We start from the raw sequence: 25516 nt of genomic DNA on the forward strand, positions 1-25516 counted from the left end.
TCCCTCCCCGTAGCATCCTTCTGGGTCGTCCCAGTGCACCAGCCCCAAGCATCCAGTACCGTGCATCGAACCTGGACTGGCGACTCGTTTCATATATGATATTATACATGTTTCAATGCCATTGTCCCAAATCATCCCACCCTCTCCCTCTCCCACAGAGTCCACAGTATACTTTTCAGGACTTGCTAAATACCATTTTGAATTCACTATTATTACACTGTAGTCTTTTCAGAAAATTGTTCTGTTTGTTGTTGTTTGGGCCAATGTTTATGTTTTACTTAGGCTGTTATGTTTATTATGTAAAGAAGGAAGACAAATTACATAATGCAGATAGGAACTACCTTTTTCATATATAAAAGTCACCAGTAATATTATCACCCAGAGATAACCAATGTGCTTACTCTTAGGGGATATAACCTTGTAGACTATCATATATATATTCTTTTTAAATGTGTACTGTGTGGTACTTTGCTTTTACAGTTAATTATATTGAAAAACTTCATCTGTGTTTTTCTTCAACCTTATTTTTAATAATTGCATAAGAATTTTAATGTGTGAATGTGCAGTAGTATAAACAACCAATTCCTGATGATTTATATAATATTTAATTGTATCTTACGGCTTTTTGTAAACTGTGAAAAGGTAAATCCCTAGGTTTTTTTTTTTTAATTAAAAATGATGCAGAAATACTAACACATGGAAATCTGTTTGTATAGCTGCTTAGAGAAATATTTTCTTGCTTGAGACAACTATAATCAATCGTGTTCTTGTGACAGAAGTTTTAAATAAGTCGTATAATAATGATTTTCTGAAATCTTATTAAAACTAAGTCTGCTGCTGCTGCTAAGTCACTTCAGTCGTGTCCGACTCTGTGTGACCCCATAGATGGCAGCCCACCAGGCTCCCCCATCCCTGGGATTCTCCAGGCAAGAACACTGGAGTGGGTTGCCATTTCCTTCTCCAAAACTAAATCTACAGAAAGGTAAATATTTCATTCATTTTAGGAGAGCACAAGCTTCATTTCATTCCTGCCCTGATTGGCCCCTTCCTGGAAGTAACCTTGATACCCCAGCCAGATCTCCGCAATGTCATGATTCCTATTTTCCATGATATGATGGACTGGGAGCAGAGGCGGAGCGGCAATTTTAAACAGGTAGGTGGATGTGCTCTCAGAGCAGTCAGAAGAGTCTCAGTTCCCTCAGAGGTGAGTGTGGTGGCTCAGAGATGCTCCGAGTTGAGGAATGAGCTCTGAACCAGATTTCAACCTAGGCTGCCTACTTCCAAGCTGAATACATAGCCTCGGACACCCTTCTGGGACTGTGTCTCCCTAAATCTCTGAGAAGCCCTGGAAAAAACATTTCATTCCCTTTCAGCTAAAAAAAAAAAAAAAAAAAATCCTGTGATTTTCTAGGTCTGTGTTTAAGAGCTAGCAGAAACTTTATTTGCTCCCAGCTGGACACAATACAGAGGAATCAGAAGGTTAATGATTCCTAAAACTGCTGACCTCTCAATGGTCTGCACATTGTATTTGGTGAATGGCTTAGCTTTGAACATTTGATGCACAGTATGTTTTATTGCTCTTTGCTTGAAGTGCTGAGAATTAATTTAAAGGGAAAAGCAGTCAAAATTGTTGTAAAGGAAATTCCAAGAATATGAGCATAAGCCTATCATTTCTCTTTGACACAGGATCTCTTTGACACAGGCTCCAGTTTTGGAAAGACACTTGTTCTTATTCCAAAACCAGATCTCATAGCAGAAATCAACTGCCTTTGCCAGCGCAAGTCACTCCTATTGGAGACAGCAGGCCAACTGTTCACACAGTCATGGCACTCACCTGTGTGCACTCTGCTGCATTAAGCAAGCTTCTTGCTTCTCCCTATGAGCCCTTCTCGAGTCTTAGAAATGATTGTCAACTGTACGAACAAGCTGGATGCTTACACAGAACAAGCATGGCATTTCATCTGTATCAAGACCTTCATTTATTTTCAGGAGTGTCAATACGTGAATGAAAGCCTATTTAAAAATTATATTGGGGAAAACCCACTTCTCTTACCTTATCTCTTTACCCATTTATTGAAATTTGATTCAAAGGAAATAATTGTGCTCAGTCCTTTGACAAAGTCAGATATCCCTCCATACCCCTAGTTGTTAACTCTCTGGCCTTGCAGAAATTCTTCTTTTCTGTCCCCTCTGCTGTCTCCAAAAGATGATGGGATATTTATTTCTGCCTTCCTGATACTGAAGTCCTAAAGGATTTATGTTCTTAAAAATATAAATGTTTTGACTACAGTTTTCAGGAAATATGTCCTTTCTGTCTCATGCTGCTGATTGCTGACTTAGAATACCATCTGTACATGGTTAGGACAAATTCTCAACTTCAGCAAAGATTTAGTGCAACCTCAAACTGTTTTGAGAAAGAAAATAGATACAAAACACATCAAAGATTTAGCTGAATGTTTGTGGATATTGTAGTTTGCTGATGTTCTTATATGTATGTATGTGTATGTGTGTGTGTGTGTCTGTGTGTGTGTGTGTATATATATATCATGATTTGCAAAAAACAAAAAAGACTTGCCAGTTTTTACAGCTCCTAAAAAAAGAATTCAAACATTTAAGCTGGGCTGCAGGCATTTGTGTTTGAATCAACAAATAGAAGTCTTTCGCGGCAGCACACACTACCCCACCGGGAGTTTGAAGCCATGTTCCTGCATCTAAATTGGCCCCCTAGAATTCCAAAGGGGTGTCTTCGGTTAACCACAGCTGATAAATTCACAAAATTTACTGTGGCTTTTTCCCTTGCAGAAATAAATATGTTTCCATGTGCCTAGAAAATCCTTCTTGTGAGAAGGAAAGAAAGGGAGTAACATTTGGGTCTGTTTCAGGTGGAAGCCAAGCTCATTGACAAACTGGACAGCCTGATGTCCGAAGGCAAAGGCGATGAAACCTACCGTGAGCTCTTCAACAGTATGTGAGTAACATGTGTATCTCCAGTTGATTCTTTTTGGGGAATTTGGGTGTCAGTGCTAAGCAGCTGAGAGCTGCAAAGACAGCTTGGGTCTCCCCAGAGTGCTTTGTCTTTGTGGAGTGTGAAATAAAGGATCATTGCTTAACTCTGGTGAATGGATCTTATTATGCTGATGATTAGACATATCTCCTTGGGTTAATCTCTGATTAGGACAGGTTACAAGTGTTACATAACAAATCTCACTCTTTTCATGACTAATTATTTTAAAATTGGGGCTGCAAGATAATTATTTTCAATTGGGTAGATAGTGGGAGAGGAAAACAGAATAGAGGTGTGATTGTTGTGTTTGTGTGCAATGCTTTCCAAGATGTCCTTGGCTGATTCGCTGGTAGGAAAATTAACCTAGTTTGCATCTGTTCTTCAGCGCTTGATTTAATTCAGCAATACTTATTGCTCATTCAACATTATTAATTGCTTCCTAAATGTTTCTTACTAGAATATCACAGAAGCAAATAATTTCTAGTAGACTCTGTGATTAGGATTTGTAAGGAGGATAAAGAAGTAATGGAGTGTTGTAAGGAGACTTGAGGTTTCCTTACTAAGGTAAGACTGTGATCACTGTCCCAGGATGAAGTGCCTGTACTGAGTAGTCATTCACTGTGTAAAATGGCCACAGACAATACTTAAGAAGGTTCCAGTGCTTTAGGATTTTAATTCTAGCACTAGTCTTCTCTACAGCTTTCTAAGGCTCTTAGTCATTGTCTAACCTTTTTACTTATGAAGTGTTTCTTTTTGAAGGAAGAACCAGCTCATTGTGCTTGGGAAATGTTTGCAGGTCTTTCAGAAGTGCAGAAACAATTTAGCAATATATTTTTCTATTACAAAATATGCTTTTCCTTGTATTTACAACCAAGTAAATCTAAAACTAAATACTACTGCTTTTGCACTGATAGCCAGATAGAAAATTCTGTAATTCGTTTATGATCATAAATTTAGAGCAGTAGATATATTAATATATAGGGTTGAAAAGTATTATTAATGGTTGATAGATTTAAACGTGGCTGATTTAAAATCATTCTTGACGCTTTTAAGAAAATTATATTGAAGGGAAAAGCCAAGAAGGGGTATACAGATCTCTTGTGATGGTGGTACCTGATAAAATACATTCTTTGTACTGAATCCTGAACAATGGCATTTTCTTCTGATACTGTAATTAAACTGGAACTTTTAATAATTATTCATCAAGCCCTCGTTCATTCTAGTGTACAAAGCATCTGTCTTTCATGACAGCTGGAGTTTAGCAAGAATTCTGATTAAAACCTCATCCAGTATAATAAATTACTTTTGAAAACCACTCTCAATTCCGTTACTAGTCTTTGGTTTGAACAAAGAACTAAAATGAGAAAGCACTCGGTGAAATGAATCTCTTGAGATTTGTGATTAATTATTTATAATAAATTCACAAGATTAATAAGCACTCACATAGCTCTGTAGTGCCTCTTATCTACTTTAATAAAGGCCTGATAGCATGCAATTTGGACTGCTTGTGTGTAAATATGGCCTTGAAATAGAAGATGTACCTTGACATTAAAATCAAACCAATAATTAAAATATTAAGCCTCTATAATTAGGACTATTTTAAGGTCCCTGATTCATTCACTGGAGATTTTTATTCTTTTCTTGATTTTTTAGCATATCACTAGAAATCTTACTATAAATGTTTCTTTTTAATACTTTTATGATCAGCATATTGAGAATAAATAAAATCTAAAGTGATAATTAAATGTCATTACTACCTGGGCTCAGAAAAGAAAGGGAAAATCCAACTATATTTCAGGAAACAATAAAATGCTTTTTTGGCAATAGAAATCACAAAGAATTAGGGTAATCACACTGTGTCACTGCACACATTATGAATTGGGAACACATGCCATTGTGGTACAGATTTTCATTTTTTCTCTGTAATTCATGTCTAAAACTTCTTAAAATTTGTTCAGAAGCTGAAAGTAGCTCACCGCTTCCTGAAAATGCAGTATATGCTTGCCAAAATAGCCTCCTAGAATGAAACTGTAAATTTATATAGTACAGTCCTTCCTAAGAACTCATCTTTCCATGACCCTCATGTTATCCTCATTTTCCCATACTACATCTTTTTGAAATAAATGAGGGTCAGGGTTTATTGGTTTTGATAATGCTGAAATTGTGGATCATCGCTTCCCATGAGATACGCAGAATAAGGCATCAGAATGAAGTTCTGCTTCCCTGCATCCACTTCATTGACTCATTCAGCTTCATTTATTGAGCCTCTCCCTGTGCTTGGTGGTCTTCTGAGGCTGAGGGTGCATCAGCGACTGTGCTGCTGGAGCACACAGTGAGAGTACTGACAGCCTCAGGGGTTATAAAGGGGATTTCCGGAAGATGTAACCTCCACCTCAGTCCTCCACTGTGCTTTATTGTATGTTGCTCTAATAATTCAGTAAGCCTCCAAATCATTTCATAGAGCTTTGTATACACACACACACACACACACACACACACATATATATTTGAAGTGAAGAAGTGAAGTGAAAGTTGCTCAGTCGTGTCGGACTCTTTGTGACCCCGTAGACTGTAGCCCGCCAGGCTCCTCTGTCCTTGGCATTCTCCATGCAAGAATACTGGAGTAGGTTGCCATTCTCTTCTCCAGGGAATCTTCCTGACCCAGAGATCAAACCCAGGTCTCCTACATTGCAGGCAGATGCTTTACCATCTGAACTACCTATGTATATAAAGCGTTGGCCTCCACACAATCCTATTAAGAGACAGAGAAAGGTAGACTGAGGGTCAAATTCTGCACCCTTCATTCTGTCAGAGGGGAAAAGCCTAACGAGCAAGTATATAGTCCTGCAGGATGTTATTTATGTTGCTCCTCATTGTCATGGAGTCCAATTGCCTATCATTAGCAATAAAAAGTCACCTTGGAGCCAGGAAGCGAGTAGTGGGGAGATAAATTAGGAGTTTGGGATTAACATAGACGAACTTATATATAAACAGCAAGGACCTATTGTATAGCACAGAGAGCTATATTCAATATCTTGTAATAATCTATAATAGAAAAGAAAAAAAGGGAGATATATATGTATATATATGTATCTGAATCATTTTTCTGTACCCTTTAAACTAACAACATTGTAAATTAACTATGTCAGTTTTTTAAAATGGTTTAAAAAAGTTATAAAGAAATGATGCATCATTTATGCTCTTGTGACATGTATGTAAAGTTAGTGCATTAGTTTATGTAGCAACCATTCATCATCTTATTGCCTAAAAAAAAAAAAAAAAGTAGGAAACTTTCACTGTTACTAGATGAGTTCCCTGTGTACTCAGCATGGACACACTGGCATGGTTATAGACCAAATTATAGACCAGTGTCACCCAAGTTATCTAGAAAGACTCTTCTTATCTGATAGCCTCTCCTTGTCCAGGTGTATCAAGTAAGCTTGGAAGGCCAGCTTCCCCACAGAAGGAATAATCCTGGGCAAGAAAGCAGATGAATTGGGTTCTAGGCTTGGCCCTGATAATTTGAGTCTCAGGTTAGTCAAGGCAGCAGGCTTTGCAGAGCTGTACCTCTTTTCACAAGAGGATTCTGTAGCTCTGATTTCTGACTGCATCCAGAGGCTGTGCAAGTTAGTGAAGCTCATGCCTATAAAAGAAGTCTCCCATTTATTTTTAGAATTATTACTTAACTTGAGTTCTGTGTTTTTCAGCCTCTAAAGTATATGAGGTGTGGGCTGTCACTTGGGAAGATTTCTCCATCATCCTGCCTTGCTTTGGCAGGCAGAGTTTCATTTGCGTACTTGGTTCAATACCAATTTGGCATTTAAGCTTGAAACAGGTGCTTTTCAGAGGTTTTTTTTTTTTTTTTTTTTTTTAAAGAAAACACATTTAGAACAAACTAGGGGACTTTTCCCTGGGGGATTAGTCAGGGCAGGCTCCATCCCTTCATGTGTTCCCTCTCCCTTCCTCCCCCTCCTTAGTTTAGGAAGCAGTTCAGAATAAGCCAGAAAAACAAATGATCAGGGATGCCTAGGCACCAGATGAGGAGCCAAGACAGAAGACTGGGCACTGGAATGGCAATGGCAAAAAGAAGGTGGGGGGAGCAGGAAGGACAATTGAGAGAGAACATAGCCAAAGACCAAAAAAAAAAAAAAAAGAAAACTTTGACAAAATAGCTTCTTTTCCTACTAAGCACAGTACAGGCTAGTCTGAGATGGTACTTGTGAAAAAAAATGTCTTCTCTCTCTGTTATTCGTGAAACTAGGAAAAGAGGGAAACAAGATTTTAGAAATAATCATCATTAAATTTAGAAGGACAGAGTATCCTCATGTTGTTATGCCTATGTTCTTTCTTTTTTTCTTTTGGGGAAAGTTCAATCTTAAACGGCTTTTGTCAAGTAGATGGTTAATTTGCCTAGAGGTGGGAGTGAAAGTAAAAAGAGATCTTAATGATTATGATTGTTATTGTTTTGTGTTTACATAGCAGTGCCTCTGCTCCAAGGTGCTTAAGATTAGGGGGAAAATGTAGGAGGAGAGATGCGGTTCAGTACTTGTCATCCATCTGCTGTAACAACCACATAGAAAATCCTTGGTGATTAATGACAAAATGAATGAAACTGTTGAGTGAGTGCACAGATAGTACAATATGTATTGAGTGGGCAAATGTTAAGTGAAAGGAAAAAAACGCAAAACGTCATACCGTCTGTACAAGGATTTTCCTGTAGCAGTTGCATTGCAGTAAAATTGCTTGGATGAAGATGCATTCCACTGAGAGGTAGGAAAACATTTTTGTGTGACTAAAGCAAGATCTTACTTAAAAGTAAACTTTGAGGCACTCCTGTTTTTGCTTTTCTCAGTGTTGTTTGTTGTGGGGAGGCACAAGCCTCTAATATTAGTGGAAGAGAGAAGCTAAGAAACAATGTCTTTGAGCTGTGAGGTGCTTGCATATTTTGAAAGTATGATTTATATGCATGTGTTCGTATTTGATGACTTGGATAATCTGAAAATCAATTTGCTTTGTCAATGCTTCCTGGATTAGAATTCCACTCTTTGGTCCCTATCCTAGGTAAGACATTGTTTGCATTGTGCTACTTGTGAGATGTTGCGGTGGTTGCTAAGGCATTTAAGGTACTGATGAAAGTAAAACGGTTGTCATGGTGACTGATAAAAATAAATGTTGAAAATGCCCTGGATTCTTTCTTTTCCAGCCTACTAAAGAAAATTGAGCGGGAAACATGGAGAGAAAGTGGCGTTTCCTTAATCGCCACTGTAACTCGGCTGATGGAGAGGTTGTTAGATTACAGGTAAGCCCCTGTTTCTCAGATACACAGCGCTCCAGTTAGGAAGTTGAAGAGTCAGAATACAGTTGCACTTGAGTTAATCACTCAAAGAACTGATAATCAGACCATGGAACCTTGTGCAGTAAAATAGCGGACTTTTAACTAGCTAGCTCAGTTTCTTCTTTGTTTTTTTTTTTTTGTTTGTTTGTTTTTTAATGTTTTGTTCTGGGTTCTTCAGCAGTTCTTTTAAAGTTTTAATAAATTGAGAGAGTCCTGTTATTAAAGAAATCTTTTGTTCCTGTTTTTGAAACTCACCCATTAGAACCAATAGACCTATTCATCTTAGTGTGACGGTAGTGTAACAGAATTGTATAACCATGCTGCTTTCTTATAGAAGGAGAGAGGGAATGAAACTCACACCGTTACCTTTCAGAGACATGATTTTTTGATTTTGAAGTGATCTAAGCTGTTGAAGCAGGTCATCCCACTTAAATGCATGGTATTTTAAGAAAAAAAGCCTCATTGTTACTGCTGATGGCCAGGCTTACCGGCTCCTTTTCAGCCCAGTAAAAGGTGTGTTATGACACACCTTTTACTGTTACTTTTACTGTTTACTTTTACACCGTAACTCCTCTTCCTTACCCCCTCTCTATTGAGAGAGGGCACAGCCCACCTGGAAGTGAAATCTACAGCCACATTGGTGCTCAGGGAGGGTCTGACCAGCCCCCTCAACCCAAGCCTGTTGGGGCTCTGGCCTCGTTGATCCAAAGCAACTTGCAAATAGCCTCTAGTCTCTGACAGTTTCTTTTTTTCCCCTAGAAGAACAAACTGTGTTTGCCCTTAGGAAGGAAGTTCTGAGTTCTGACTCTTTCTTCTTGTTTTTAGGGACTGCATGAAAATGGGCGAGGTAGATGGCAAAAAGATTGGGTGCACCGTGAGCCTCCTGGTTAGTCAATGATTTCCCTTTTCCTCCTTGCATTCTAATGTTTGCTTTTTCTCAGAAATACTATGTTTTGTTTGTTTTTCTGCTGCAGTGTGTCTGTATCTGAGTGTTTCTTAGAAGAGTTTAGAAGTGTTCTTTGCTTTAGTTTAAATTAAATGCTAGAGAATTCTCAGCTCCCGAGTGTTGCAGAAAGTACCCACTGTAAGATCCCATGGTGATGCCAGCTTCTCCCTGTTGTATTGTTTTTCTGCCCTGAAGTCCTTTGTTGCTCTCCTAGGAAAAAAAGATGATGTCCCTGGAAAAAGGTCTTTTCAATTCTGTGTAAACAGTTCCTTTCTACCCTGCTTATATTTATTCTAGATTTTAATAAATATTAATGTTCCTTTCTGAACAAATGACAGTTTCCTGTTTAACGCACATATTTTCACTCTGTAGCTTCTTTGCAAATTAAAGCCATCTGTGGTTAAGATTTGGACTATAACTGGGATAACCATATAGTTTCTCATCCAAACAAGAAATTTTGGAAAACAAAAATCAATATCGTAAGGATAATAGGCTATAGCAGAACAGTTCTGGGAACACAAAGTTTACCCTGAAAGTTCTCATAACTAATTATCAAATAGAATGGTATTCTCACTACAGAGCAAAAGAAGGACTATACATTTACATTCCTTTTTCAAATTTTGGTGTAGGATAAATTGATGCTTTTAATAATTTACATTGATCACATTTAAAATACAAGAATACTCTGTGACTGCTTCTGGTTCTAAATTTGTGTATATCATGGTTCCTTTTTCTTATTTTGCAGAATAGATAACACCTCATCATCTATCCTAAGTATTTGCACAATCAATTCTAATTCTTACTCTGATCCACAAGTCTCTTATATCCATGCCTTTTTGTTCTCTATTTGCCTGCACCTTAAAATTTTGTTTTTTCCCCAACCTGATTCTGTCTTGTCTTAGCTCATTGATAACAGATTTGGTTTGTTTGTCTTGTTTATTCCCCCTCACAGTCCCTCTTCAGAGCTCAGAATTTTTACTTTCTTAGGACTATCTTTTTCCTTAATTTCTTTTCTCGCTATACTGTTCATCTCTGAGTATATGACTTTATCCTTTTTTTTAACCATACCTACCACTTCCTCCTCATTTTTGCATTTAATTGTTACATTCCACCTCTGATACCAGTTGCTAAAAATAGTGAGACCTGAGCATCTTTTGTCAGGCCACCTCTTGTTATGCAGTTTCTCTTATAATTTTTAAAATTATAAAAAATTATAATTTTTATCATCAGATCCAATAGTAACCTGCAGGCTATCAGGCCAAGCTTGTTTCTCCCATAATTTTTTTATGCAGTTTCTTCCATAATTTTTTTTATGCAGTTTCTTCCATAATTTTTATCATCAGACCCAATAGTAACCTGCAGGCTGTCAGGCTAAGCTCATGGGGTCAGCCCATTACCTCTCCCCTTAGCACTTAATGTCTAACCTTGAGCACAGTCATTCCCACTTCTAAATTTCCTTTCTGTGCTTTCCCCACTGTTTGCCAGCCTTTGGCCATGGTCAAGGTCCTCAGCCTGATCTCCTTCCATGTCTCTGCTTGTACGTCAATATTTGAGGAAAAAAGCCAAGTGCTCTATCGTCTTCAGGTTTTCTCAGTCTGTCTCCTTAATCCTGGCTCTCCCCCAGCTCCAAGCCTGAAATCTCATAAATAACCTTAAAGGAAAGCCTTTACCTTTTCCTGAAGGACTCATCTTCCATTGTCTCCATCTGCTTTCACAGCGCCCTGTGTGACCTTGAGAGGTACACTCTAAAATGTAGACTCTGGGTCCATTTCCTCAACTGGTATAAACAGAAGATATCATTTCCTCAGATGAAAGACTGAATACTCTGACCTAAATGTGTTTACTCTAGTTTCCCAGTAGGAGTAAGCCAGAGACAATAAAATCAGTGGCCCCCATCAGTGTTCACATGAGACAAAGAATCTAGCTTGTTAGTTTTGCCCTGACCAAGAATAGTCCTTATAGGAAATGCTAACACTTTGAACACTGCTTTAATTTCAACTAGCACAGGAATACTTATTATTAAAGGACCGAATATATAACTCTGAAGCTAATCTTTTTAGCTTATACTCCATATGGAAAGTTTTTTGATGTTTTCTAGCTGCAATATGCTTCTCTTTAATCACTCACTTCCTCCTGGAGATTTTTCTTAACTCTTTGGAAAGATCAATTCCAGAATGTCTTCAGAGGAACTCTGACTTTCTCTACAAGCTCTGAGTTAAACGGTAGTATTAGACTGGTAAAATGTGTAATCTTTGACATGACTAAAACTAGGAAATTAATTATTGTTTTGTTCTCTCTGTCACTAGTTTTGCCAGACATACATGAAAGCGACTCATCTGCTGACTGAGAGATTTTTTCTTTCTTTCTTCTTTTTTTTAAAAGACCTATTATTCATTTACAGAATGATCACTTATTTTGTTCCCAAAGAAATTTGCTTCTTACCAGAAAGCTATTGGAAAAAAAACATTGCTTAATAATGTAAAGGTCTGCTATTGAGTGGTTAGATTTATGTTTATGGTACAATAATTCTTGCTGATTAAAATTATTTTGATTATAATAAGAGAGATGTGAAGAGCATTGTTTACTAGCTTTTTAAAGAATGCTAAGATCTATAGGACACTGTAGCCTACCAACTCCTCTGTCCATGGGATTCTCCAGGCAAGAATACTGGAATAGGGTGCTGTGCCCTCTTCTTGGAGATCTTTCCAACCCAAGAACTGAACCCAGGTCTGTTATGTCTCCTGCATTGGCAGGTGGGTTCTTTACCGTTAGTGCCACCTGGGAAGCCACTCAAGATTAGTGCCACCCAAGGTATATAGGACACCAGAGGAAAGGGGAAGGATAATGGTATAAATTGGAGGAAATATTTTTTTATAATGCGTTCAACTACATGTCAGCTTCTTGAAGTTAGATGAGTCCTCATATTGAAGAATGGATACTATTAGGTAGTGGCCACAAAGTGCATTGACAGGAGACCCTCAGGCTTCATGCCCAAGTACAGTTAAGCAGCCACACTGGCTAGTTTGGTCCGTAACCGAAGCCCTCTCTAGCTAATCAACTTTAAAAATGTTTAAAATTCCTGGCCTTTCCCTGTTACTCCTTCAAGTCAACAGATTTGTCTCCCCATCACTATTCATTTTTCATTCTACACACCAAGTAGCATCTGTCAAAATAATAGCAATAGTAATGATAGTAGTTCAGATGGCTGTAAGCAGAGATTTCATAATATCTGCAGTGATCTGCTCTCTGAAAGAGCCTTATACAGAGCCTCACAGCATCACGCTTTTGCTGGATTCCAACTTCTTACACTTTTACTCCTATGTTTACTAAGTTCAGTGAGGACTAACATACTTTCTAATATGATAAAGAAATAGATGTGGAGGCTTGTAAAGTAAACATTTAAAATGACAACATAATGTGTTAAGTCAAAGTTGAGTTTTTGATGATGAATGTTAAAACATTTTAGAGAAGTTTAAATAAGATCCAGATACTTTGTTTTCATAAACCAAATATTTTCAGTAAGCATACCCTTGTAACAATAATTTGAAATAAAATCTCTTACAAATCCCTTTATGTTGTAGTCGTAAACTGGAAACCTTTAATTCACCATAAAATAATTTTAAGATGAAAGAAATTATCCTTTGACTATCAGTGATCAAATGTAATAAATAGGTTAATATCTTACATCTTTTTAATATTTTAGTTGAATTTTTAGACTAGTTCATTGGCAGTTAAACTTAACCAAAAAACGATAGACAGTAACAAAAGAAATGTGAATCAGGGGTAATAACATACCCCCAGGAGTTACCAGCCTATCTAGTTGTTGATGGGTAATTTTTAATACAGACAGTGTTGAATTAAAGATATATCACTGTGTTTTGCCCTTGACTGGCAGTCCAAAGGTTGAGACTGCCCTAACAATGCAGGGAGTGTGGGTTCTATCCTTAGTCAGGGGACTAAGATTCCACATGCCATGTGGCACAGCCAAAATAAAATAAAAGGAAAGAAATGTCAAAAAAAAATGTATATATATATGACTGTGTCCCTTACTTAATTTTGTGAGACATTTATATAGAAAAATTTGTCTATTTTCTTGGTTCAAGACATGAAACTTCAAGCAGAGTAAAGGGTACATACCTGCCAGCCTAACCGTTGAGAAGTTATCCATAGTTGTACTCTTTTTTGTCTTTTAGAACTTCTATAAGACTGAACTGAACAAGGAAGAGATGTATATACGCTACATCCACAAACTCTATGATCTGCACGTCAAAGCACAGAATTTCACAGGTAATTGTGTCTTTTGACTTGGGTTGGGGGAAGTGGGCTGGTCACTGTTATATTAAACATAATAATTCCTCTGTTTTTTAAACTAGAGCCAAAGACGCAACCATTTCTCCTTTTAAAATTGGAATTTAGAACTGGAATATATATGTTGTTTTTTCTTTACTATATCTCTGCATAGTTTTTTAGGGGTTGGTTTTGGGATTGGTTTTTGAATGATTTATAAAATACACACCTAGATTTTCACAGTCTATTTAGAGTTAGTATTTCACCACTTCAAGTTAAATATAGGAACTTTACAACCTCCCCACTGTACATTGTAATAGTCATAAGCATATATGTATGTACATTGAAAAATTCCATCAGGTAATGTCATAATTTTTAAGTCATACCTATTTTAAAGAATTTAAGAGGATAAAAATTATCTATTATATTTACTCAGATATTTACCATTCCTGTTGCTCTTTGTTCACTCATGAAATTCTCAGTTTTCCTCTGTTAACATTTTCATTCAACCTCCAGAACTTGTTACAGTATTTCTTTTATTTTTTTTTTAATTAATTTTATTTTATTTTTAAACCTTACATATCTAGTAGTGAAGAACTCTTAGTTGTCCTTCATCTTTATTTTACCTTCATCCCTGAAGGGAATGTTTGCTGGGTACAGTTGGACAGTGTCTTCGTATCAGTACTTTAAAACTTTTATTTTCTTCTGGCCTCCATTGTTTTTGGTGAGAGCTGTAGTCATTTAAACTGTTCCCTGTATGTAATGTGTAATTTTCTCTGGTTGCTGTTAAGACTTTGTCTTTGGTTTTCAGCACTTCAATTATGGTATATATATCGGCATGGTTTTTTTTTTTTTTTTTTTTTTAATCTATCCTGGTTGGGTTTGCTGAGCCTCTTGGATCTCTCAACATTTCTTTCACCAAATTTGGAAAACTTTCAGGCATTATTTATTCAAATATATTTTCTGCACTGATTCTTTGTTTTGGGACTCCAGTTTTATGGATGTTAGACCATTTGGTATTGTTCTGTAATTTCCTGGGGTGCTGTTTTGGGGTTTTTTGTTTCAATTTTTTTATTCTTTCTGTTTTTCAGATTGGATAATTTCCATTTATCCATTTTCAAGTCCATTGGCTCTTTATTATTTCCATTCAACTACTGAGGCCTTCCAGTGAAGTTTTAATTTTTTTAATTTTTTATTATTTTTCTAAGTTTATTTAGCTATTTTTAATAGCTTCAGTGGTTTTGCAAAAATTTGTATTTTCTCCTCATTTCACGAGTGTTCACTTTTACTTCAAGTAACATGGTTATAATAGCTGTTTCATAGTATTTGCCTATAATTTCAAAAACTGAATCATCTTAGAGTTGGCATCTGTTAATTGCTTTTTCCCTTTGAGATTTATTTAGTGTTCCTGGTTCTCTGAATGTCAAGTAATTTTGGATTGTATCCCAGACATTTTGAATATTGTGAGATTCTGGGTTTTCTTAAAATATTCAAAAAATCAATCCAGCTAAGTTCAGACCTAAAGTCCTGAGTTACCTTTTGAAGGTCAGTTTAGTTTTCAAAGCCTTTGCCGCATTTTTGTGGTCTTTCCTGCTTGTGTGCCACCTGGGGAGAGCCTGGGACATGGACAGTTATCTATACCGTAGTTCATTTATCAGAATCTTTGTTATGTTGATTCTGATTCATTCTATACGTGTACAGCTTAAGGGTGAGCCCAGGAAGACATGCACATAATTTAAAAATTCCTTTCTCCATCTCCTTGTTCTCTCTGATCTTTCTCAGTCTTACCATCTCCCAAGGGCTCGTTTTCCTGATACTCTTGCTTAATCAGAGCCCGAGTACTCAGAGCCAAGACTTGATCCTCCACACTATGATCTACTATGTATAGTCAGCCTCCCTGGTAGAGGGAAAGCAGTGAAAGAAAATAGAAAAGTGGAAGCCACTACTGCTGCCGCCGTGACTGCCCCTGATGCCACAGTGTGGGTTTGCAGCTTTGTTCCTGGGACTCAGAGTGGACCAGAAGAATAGAAAGGACTCCCACAGAGGGTCCTTCTCCCAGTTCTCTGACTAAAGGAGCTTTTTCTGTCTGTTTTCCATTCGAAGTTACAGGAAACAGGGAAGGCTAAGCCTGGAGATACAAAAGGCAAAAAAGTAAAAACAAGGAGCTCACCACTCTGTCATCCTCCTTTAAGTACTGATTCTCCTGTTCTGTCTGCCTTCTCATTTACTTTTCAGAATTCTCCAATAGTTGCTTTATATATTCTGTCTTGGGTTTTTAGGTGAATCAGTGAGAAAAATACACTAAAATGTGCATACTACATCTTAACCAGAATGAGAACCCTTTAATTGGATTTAGAAATTACAAATCTTAGTCTTTTGGCACACTGTTCTTCCAAGGAACTCCTGAATCTTGGTTCCTCCCCCAGCTTTGAAAGAGTAAAGGAACACTTTCTGAAGTGATGCTCATGTTCCCAGGATTTAAGCATGCCTCTAGCTACGGTTCCACTATATCAGCTAAGAGCACCGCTTAAAAGTTAAAAGTTCCCAGTTCTTGACTCAGACTGGAGACCTTTATGATATCTTTGATACCTCTCATTCATGAGGTGCTGTTGGTTCTGCTTCCTAAAAATGAAAGCCATATTTTCTCTTATTGTTTCCAGTTTCACTGCCTCAATCAGGCCTTCATCATCTCTCTCTTGGACTGCTTCTTAACTATCCCGTTATTCACTAGAGCAGGGATCAGTAAACTTCAACCTGCAGCCCTGTCATTTGATTTTTTAAAGAATGTTTTATTAAAACTCCAGCCACACCTACTTAATTACATATTGTATATGGTTGCTATAGCACTCAAATGGCATAGTTGAGTAGTTGCAACAAAGACTGTATGTCCTATAAGCCTAAATTATTGACTGACTGATCCTTTGAGAAACTTTGTCACCCCCTTCTCTAGGTGTAACTTTGTCAATTCATGTCTTCTGCAAAGTAAAGCTCAAAGTCTTTATTCAAGGCCCATCATAATTGAAACAACACCTGTCCATTCAGCCTAATGTATTCTTGCTTACCTCTAATACTGTGTTCCTTCTTCTTATCCTTCAGAGCCAGCTCCTATATCATCTTTTCCATGAAGTCTTTATCTTCCTTCTCTCTCCCTCACCAACTCGCACCCCCAGCTTTGGGCTGAATTAATGTTTTCTACTCTTTTCCCATTGCAGTTTTTTCAGATTTCCATTCAAGTACTTATCATAACATTTTATTCATAGTTATATAAAAAATGTGTGTGTGTGTGTGTGTGTGTGTGTGTGTGTTGATAAGTAGGGAGGTAGGTAGGTTGAGAGATCTTTAGTTGAAGGTAAATTCCTTGAGGACAGAGATGATATTTTCTTCTTAGTCTTCTCAGTTCTTAGATTAGTGCCTAGTGCTGTGAGATTTAAATAAATGCACTACTAAGAATGCATTCAGATTTTAACACCCCAAGAGCAGATTTTTCTCCTTTAATATTGTTAATTCCTTAATCACCAAGGAAGCCCCGGTATCTCTTCACACAGATGTCCTGATAGTTTTGATTAAATAAACTAAGATTTTTTTAGCTGACTTTGTTGTCTAGAAGTTTAAGTAGTCATTTGAAAGTAGTTTGTAGCTAATATTAGAAAAATGGTGAACCTGGTTTTTTTAATCTGTGAAAACAATCTAGTAGACGTGCTTTATTTTGAAGCCCATTAAAAAAAAAAAAAAAAGAAGAAATGAGAGAGGGAAGTGAGGACAAGCTCTTGCAGATATGTAACAGATATATTTTGGTTTTCTGAAACTCCAAATCTGTCACCTTATATTTTGAAAATGTGTAAATCTTGTTTTCTTGAATTTGTTTACTAAGCTTGAAGTTTTTATGTTCCCCAAAGTCATAAGAAATAAGTTCTTCTCCCGTATAACATTTTACTCATTTCTCCTCTGTCCTCATTTTTGTGGGTCCTTGGAGAAAGTGGAATTGATGGAAAAACTTCTGTCTTTACAGGATTTGTTTCTTGTGGCTTAATCCTTTCCAGCCCTCTGTGACAATGCCCTCCATTGCACGATTCATCTCCACATTTATCCTGTGTTACTTCTTTCTGCATATTGATACCTTCCCTGTACAATTCTCAAAATGATGGAATGAGATGGCCCATATATTTAATTCTGTGATGATGGCCTTTTGTTCAAAATTGTAAACACTTTTAAAAACATTGTTCATAATTTTGGATGTGAGTCATCTTTCTCTTTTCAGTATGCAATACAGTCTTCTAAAGATACATAGGAATAAACATGCAACATATTGTAATAAAACATCTTCGATATGCTGATGTGTTCCAGAAACCTCAGTAGTCTGTTGCTGACGCCTCAGAGGCATACATTTCCTTTAATGAAAATTTTCTGCAGTTTCCTTCACACACACCGTTTACCCCTGATATACATCTTTATCTTCCGGAATCAAATTCTGTTCCAGGTGTAACTTGTTTTCACGCCTCCCCACATCACCCTTCGGTCATCTGTCAGCTTGCTCTGCTGGCCTGCCAGTTGTTGTTCATTCACTAAGTCATGTCTGACTCTTTGTGACCCCATGGACTGAAGCACGCCAGGCTTCCCTATGTTTCATTGTCTCCTGGAGTTTGCTCAAAATTCATGTCCATTGAGTTGATGATGCCATCCAACTATCTCATCGTCTGTCCACCCCCTTCTCCTCTTGCCATCAATCTTTCCCAGCACCAGGTTCTTTCCCAGTGAGTCACCTCTTCACATCTGATGGCCAAAGTATTGAAGCTTCAGTTTCAGCATCAGTCCTTCCAGTGAATATTCAGGGCTGATTTCCTTTAGGATTGACTGGTTTGATCTCCTTGCTGTCCAAGGGACTCTCAAGAGTCTTCTCCAGCACCACAGTTTGAAAGCATCGGTTCTTTGATACTCAGCCTTCTGTATGGTCCAACTGTCACCTCCATACATGACTACTGGAAAAACCATAGCTTTGACTAAATGGACCCTTGTCAGCAAAGTGATGTCTCTGCTTTTTAACACACTGTCTAGGTTTTGGATGTCTTGGATGTCATAGCTTTTCATCCAAGGAGCAAGCATGTTTTAGTTTCACGGCTACAGTCTCCATTTGCAGTGATTTTGGAGCCCAAGAACATAAAATCTGCCACTGTTTCCACTTTTTCCCCATCTCTGTACCATGAAGTGATGGGACCGGATGCTTTGATCTTAGTTTTTTGAATGTTGAGTTTTAAGCCAGCCTTTTCCCTCTCTTTCACCTTCATCAACAGGCTCTTTAGTTTCTCTTTGCTTTCTGCCATGCAGAGATCCAGGGAATAGCAAGGAGAGATAAGAAAACCTTCTTAAGTGAACAATGCAAAGAAATAGAGGAAAACAATAAAATGGGAAAGACTAGAGATTTCCTGAAGAATATTGGAGATACCAAGGGAACATTTCATGCAAAGATGTATACAGTAAATGACAGAAACAGCAAGGACCTAACAGAAGCAGAAGAGATTAAGGTAGCAAGAATACACAGAAGAACTGAACAAAAAAGCCCGCCAGTGGTTACTTCTTTTCCCGCCCTTCTCAGGGGCAGCTCACCCACACCCGACCTTCCCGCCATCCCTTGGACCTTCCCAGAGCAAACGTTACTTGAACAGCAGTTTACAGATTAGAAACACTTCATTAGTCCCCACTTTTTTCTTTTTATTTATTGTCGCAAAAGGTACATAACATAAAATTTGCCATCTTCCCCATTTTTCAGTGTGCACTTCAGTGGCCATTAAGTGCATCCGTGTTGTTGGGCCACCATCACCACCATCTGTCTCCAGAACCTTCTCCTCCACCCAGTCTGAAACCCTGTACACATTAAACAGTAACTTCCCATTTTCCCCTCCCCTCATCTCTGGCACCACCACTCTACTTTCTCTCTGTGTAAATTTCACCTTCATCGCCTTTTCGGTCCCTCCCTGTGGGCAGCTGAGATGTGGGAAGGGGTTCCCTCTGGCCTCCCCACTCACTATTCCACCTTTACACTGAGTCATGGTTAGTCTCAAGGATATTTTTTGAAAGCTCAGGGAGATACAAGAGAAATCTGAGAGGCAAAGATGATCATTCTGGAGCTGTGTCATTAAAAGAAAATAGGAATTATTCAGCAGCTAAAGGCTTGAAGGAACAGGCTGTGAAGGACCCCAGGTGTCGGTTGGTGTGATAAGGGAGAGGAATCTTAGTTTGTTCAGGTGACAGGAGCAAGAGTGGACAGAAAAACAAAGATGCCCTTGGGGTTTTCTTAGATGCTTGGCATTAGAAGGGTATGTGGGTAATTAAAGATTAGGAAGTGATCTCAGGAGGCCTCAGGGAAAATGAGGACGCTGTTCAAATACAGTACAGCTCTGATGATCTTGTTATCATCATCGTCTGTCTTGTCCCCTGCAAAGCAGTCTTCCATGGCAACCCACTTCGTGACAGATTTGGCTGCTTCTACATCCACCGATTAATCGACACCCTCCAGCAGACATTCACTCTGTCCATCTCACCCCAGGAAAGGGCCTGTCCTGTGTCCATGCAGTGGAAGGCGCCTGTGTCCCTGACAGGCAGCCGCCTCTGGATCAGGATGCATCATGTTTCATTCAGCAAAAGTGATGATGGGGTCGAGGGGCTGGAGGCTTTTTAGGGAGACAGTAGCAGGCTCACAGTAGCAGTCTCCTTACCCGTCATAAGTGGGGACATTGGGAAAATGTGAGTGGAGGGACCAGCTCATGGGCAGGCTTCTGTGTCACTTTAGGAAGTCCAAATTCATTCTGTTGTTAATAGTTACTGAGAATCATTAACTAGTTTTAATCATGGGAGTGATGTGATCACTTGCATTAAAGAAAACTTATGTTAGTAACAGCTTGCACACTGAATGCTGGGGAATAAGAGACTGCTGGTGGGTGATGAAAAGTTTTGCTGCAATCATTGAAGTTACTGGGTTGAGCTCACCAAAGGTAATTAAAGAGGAAAACACAGCCAGAACCTAAGAGACAAGAGAATAGTGATGGTGACCCAGGCCTTTCTCATCACAACTATATTTTATACATTGAGATGGCCAGATCACAGTACTGGAACATGTGAGTTCCAGTACACATAGGCTCCAGTACACATAGGAGCTCCAGTACACATAGGAGCCTTATGTGTAGTTATCCTTAAAGCAAATAAGTGAAGAAAAAGAATTACCATTTATGGATATTGTATTAAAAGTTACTACTGTGTCTTTTCAGACATGTGTGGGGATGGTAGGTAAATGGATACCTAACATAAGGGTTTTATCATTTTATTCAGTTTAGTAAGTAAGTTGGCTGTTAGAGTGTCAGGTGAAAAAAATTATAGTCTTTCATCAGGGACAGTGAATTCTGGTTCCCATTCTTGATGTATTTGGCCGTATTTATGGTTCAGGAAAAGAAGAGACCTGCAGAATGGCAAGTATCCTACTAAATACATTACCTGTCAACCATGCTTAAGCCTGTGGGTCACCATTTCTATACACGTGTATAGAATGTCATCCCTTTACATGTTTCTCCAGGAAATCACCCCTACACCAAACATGTCATGACTTTAGTAACCATTACTGAAGATTTGTGGGGCCAGCCAGAGGGGGTGTCAGAGTACACAGCCCACACAGTTTGTTCTCTCACACACACACACACACACACACACATGCACACTCCTCTTACCCAATACTTTTACCCTTTCTGGTCCTTTCTCTGTTGGCTATTAATAGATTTTAAAAGTTTTTCTTCTCTGAACTCTTCTCTAGCTTTTCCCCTTCCATATTCTGTCTGTACCCTGATACCCCCCCACACATAAACAATAAGTCCCCTACATACGAACTTTCAAGTTCTGAACTTTCAAAGATCTGAACGTGTGTTCCATCAATGTCAGCGTGAGTGAAATGGCAACTTGCCCTCTGTCTCCTATTGCTGATGATCCTTCAGCTCTGCCATCTCCCACCTCCTATACCTTCTTCAGTGAGTAACTCTTCTTGCCTGTTCACTCAATGCCAGCCCCCTGTGTGCCAGCTGTTGTACCATACTACTGTACTTTCAAGGTACTGCACTTTAAAGGGTTTTCTTTATTTTTTGTGTTTTTTTAATGTGTTATTTGTGTGAAAAGTATTATAAACCTATAACAGTACAGCACTATAAAGCTGATTGTGTTTGTTGGGTACCTAGGCTAACTTTGTGGACTTATGAACAAATTACACTTAAGAACACACTCGCAGAACAGAACTCATTTGTATATAGGGGACTTGCTGTATCACTTTCACATTTTTCAGCCTTTTATTAGCCAAGAGAAATGAGCTATCATTTTTTGTCTCTTAAGCATGCCCTTTTTTGCCAACAAAGATCCATATAGTCAAAGCTATGGTTTTTCCAGTAGTCATGTATGGAAGTAAGAGTTGGACCATGAAGAAGGCTGAGCATTGAAGAGCTGATGTATTTAAAGTGTGGAGTTGGAGAAGACTGTTGAGAGTCCCTTGGACAGCAAGGAGATCAAACCAGTCAATCCTAAAGGAAATCAATCCTGAATATTCATTGGAAGGACTGATGCTGAAGCTTCAGAACTTTGGCCACCTGATGTGAAGAGCTGACTCACTGGAAAATAATCTGATGCTGGGAAAAATTGATGGCAGGAGAAGGGGGTGACACAGAATGAGATGGTTGGATGGCATCACCGACTCAATGAACATGAGTGTGAGCAAACTCCAGGAGACGGTGAAGGACAGGGAAGCCTGGCGTGCTGCAGTCCATGTGGTCACAAAGGGTTGAAGAAGACTGAGTGACTGAACAACAACAAAGCATGCCCTATGGAAACTACCCATAGTCCCCTGCCAAAGGATTTACCAGTGAACCTATGTAGCAAACAAAAGCATGTCTCCCCTACATTTTGAACCAGCTACAGAGCTATCCTTAAACATTTTTATTATGCCAGTACCTATGAAAAGTAGTGGGAGAAATAGATGGGAAGGAGAGAAAGAGAAAGAGAAACAAAAGATCAAACACAAGTCTCCAGTAATTCCATCTCCCGGGGCGCTTCTCATTCATTCACCTTCCGTTGCATGTGTCCTGGACATGTGTTCTTCAGTATCGTGAAATTCAGAAAAAAAGTACTTAATCCAGCTTGTCCTGAACCAGCTGCATTGGGGTCCTGTCTCGATCATTACCTTCCCGCTTATCTTTCAGAGGCTGCCTATACGCTGTTGTTATATGATGAGCTGCTAGAATGGTCTGACCGGCCCCTCCGGGAGTTCCTGACCTACCCCATGCAAACGGAATGGCAGCGCAAGGAGCACCTGCACCTCGCCATCATCCAGAACTTTGACAGAGGCAAGGTAAGTGGCCCCAGTCACCTGTGTCCTTTCCCAAGGTGACTGTCACATCTCCTTTATTTCTAGTTCATTGATGGCTGCCTCTTCAAGCAGGGGCCCTCAGATTTTCAGTGTGCATTAACTCCTGAGAGTTGACTGAAATTAAGATTCCCAGGCCCCACTCCTGCAAATTCTGATTAAGTAGGTCTGGCTTGCACCAGGGGGTTCTGCAATTTTAATAAGGACTCCAGAAAATTCCAGTGTGTATGAACTTGAACCCCATCTTGAGAGACCCTCATCTAGAGGTTTCAACATCCAGGCATTTTATTAACTGAAAAACCTCTATCACACCTCCCCTACCTCCCCAAATTGGCACATAGTAATCTGTCCCAGTCCACTTTTTCTAAGGTGAAATAAATGAAACTAAATTTATTTACAGAATTTTATGACATCCCGTCATATACTCAGAGTTGCCATGGGGTGTTGAAAACCTCCCTGAGCTAATAAAGCAATTCAGCATGTCACCTCCCTGCCACCTGCTCCCTCTTCAGGGGTTTGCAATGCTCTTGAAAAAAAACGTGAATCTGACCCCAGTTGATTTGAACACTTGGATGCTTTGGTGATACATGTCTTAGATTTAAATATATCTTTCAAAGTTCCAAGGTTAAACAGGAAATGAAAATACACCCAGTGGCTGTCATTCTTTTATAAAACATAATTGGGTACTCCTAAAAATTTGATGCAAAGGAATTGCTTCTTTCCTATCCTCTTCTATTATTTATCTAACTACACTGACATACCGTTCATTACGTTAATAGCAAAGAAATGCCTCTGTGTCCTCCTGCAGTAAACTTTCCACCTGTAAGATAAGCTGTTACAGAACCTCTCTTGGCCCATTCCCAGGAGTCTGTGCTTTATGAGGACTTGGAGACTATGGCCCATGGGTCAAACAGTTCACTGCCTGTTTCAGTTCAGCCCACAAACTAAGACTCACTTTTACATTTTTAAATGCTGAAAAGAACTAAAAAGAAGAATGGTATTTGGCCTGTGAAAATTATATGAAATTCATATTTCAGTTGTCAATAAAGTTTTATTGTAACACAGCCAAGCTCATGCGTGTCTGCGGATGTTTTCATAGTTTAATGGCAGTGGTGACAAAGGTTGTATGGCCCACAACACCTAAAGCATTTACTGTTTGGTGGGAAAATTTGCAGACACCTGAGCTAGATCAAAGAAGTTTTACATTCCTGCTGAGAGTAACCAGCTGGCTTAGACCCTTGGAGTTTACAAGTATGCTTGGGCCAACAAGGAATCCACTGAGCCAGCTGTGGATAATTGGACCTTAGGGGTCAGTGGCAGTTCCGCATATCCCAGCCCCGAGGGGCTGCTCATCCATCTCCTTGGCCATTGTGGAATTGCAGTTATTTCAGCATGATCGTTTTGTCTATTTTTTAACTATAAATTATTACTTTATTTTTTTTTCATTTTATTGAAGTGTAGTGATTTACAATGTTGTGTTAATTTCTTCCATGCAGCGAAGTGACTCATCTGTACATATATATGTTCTTTTTCATGTTCTTGTCCATTTCAGTTTGTCACGGGATGTCGGATATAGTTCCCTGTGTCACACAATAGGACCTTGTTGTTTATTCATCCTATATGTACTAGTTTGCATCTGTTAATCCTAAACTCCCAATCCATCCATCCATTCCTTCCCCACCCCTGCTTGGCAACCACATGTTTTCCATGTCTGTGAGTATGTTTTTGTCTCATAGATGTGTTGATATGGGTTGTATTTTAGATTCCATATAAAGTGATATCATACGGTGTTTGTCTTTCCTTGACTTACTTCACTTAGCGTGATAGTCTTTAGGTTCACCCATGTTGCTACAAATGGCATTATTTCATTCTTTTTGATGGTTGACTAATATTCTAATGTATATGTGTGTGTGTACGCCACATCTTCAGGATAATAGTTTTGAGATGATACCAGGAAACGTTGTTTTTGCACCATATGTTAATGATTTGTAGGTTATCACTTTCAACTCTCTAAATATTTTAAATAATGAACTTGTTAATTACATGCTATTTTCATGCTTAAAATTGCAGTGGTACTATTAAGGGTAGGTTTTAAAGTTTAAGAAGTAAGGCTTGATCATCTGAGAGCGGTCCCCTCTTGACCTCTGGGTGGAAATTAGTAAATGCCGTGAGATTGTTAACATTTATGTTATTCATTTGTCCACAGTGTTGGGAGAATGGCATCATCTTGTGCCGGAAGATTGCAGAGCAGTACGAGAGTTACTATGATTACAGGAACCTGAGCAAGATGAGGGTAAGGTACCTGCATGCATCCTAATCAGGTTATGGAATCCTTTTTTAGATTAACTTCCCCACATGGTGCTAGGAAGTCAACTTTGTGATCGTCTTGATGTGTCTTGTAGAAAGCTTTTGAAAGATACCTTTCCTTTGAAGCATACTCCTCTATTTATCCAGAGAAATAGCATGTTGACCTGTGTGATGCTTTTGATTAATATGCAAAACGTAAGCTGTTGATCTATTCTAAACACTACATCTGAAATATAACATTTAACCCAGGAT

At 38.6% G+C, this 25516-nt stretch overlaps 1 protein-coding gene across 4 annotated transcripts in view; it reads left to right on the forward strand.

Annotated features, from left to right (window-relative positions):
* The window catches only part of DOCK4 (dedicator of cytokinesis 4), a 481885-nt gene that overhangs the window by 409021 nt on the left and 47348 nt on the right, over positions 1-25516 (forward strand). For 3 of the 4 annotated variants that reach the window (XM_061414091.1, XM_061414095.1, XM_061414093.1), the window contains exons 31-38: positions 1005-1153; positions 2883-2968; positions 8039-8065; positions 8208-8303; positions 9165-9225; positions 13479-13572; positions 22794-22942; positions 25164-25250. In XM_061414091.1, coding sequence (XP_061270075.1) covers positions 1005-1153; positions 2883-2968; positions 8039-8065; positions 8208-8303; positions 9165-9225; positions 13479-13572; positions 22794-22942; positions 25164-25250 — 749 coding nt within the window. The remainder of the gene's footprint in view (positions 1-1004; positions 1154-2882; positions 2969-8038; positions 8066-8207; positions 8304-9164; positions 9226-13478; positions 13573-22793; positions 22943-25163; positions 25251-25516) is intronic. The other variant, XM_061414092.1, reaches the window with a different exon arrangement.

The sequence above is a fragment of the Bos javanicus genome, chromosome 4, assembly GCF_032452875.1.
Source record: "Bos javanicus breed banteng chromosome 4, ARS-OSU_banteng_1.0, whole genome shotgun sequence".
Taxonomy (NCBI): domain Eukaryota; kingdom Metazoa; phylum Chordata; class Mammalia; order Artiodactyla; family Bovidae; genus Bos; species Bos javanicus.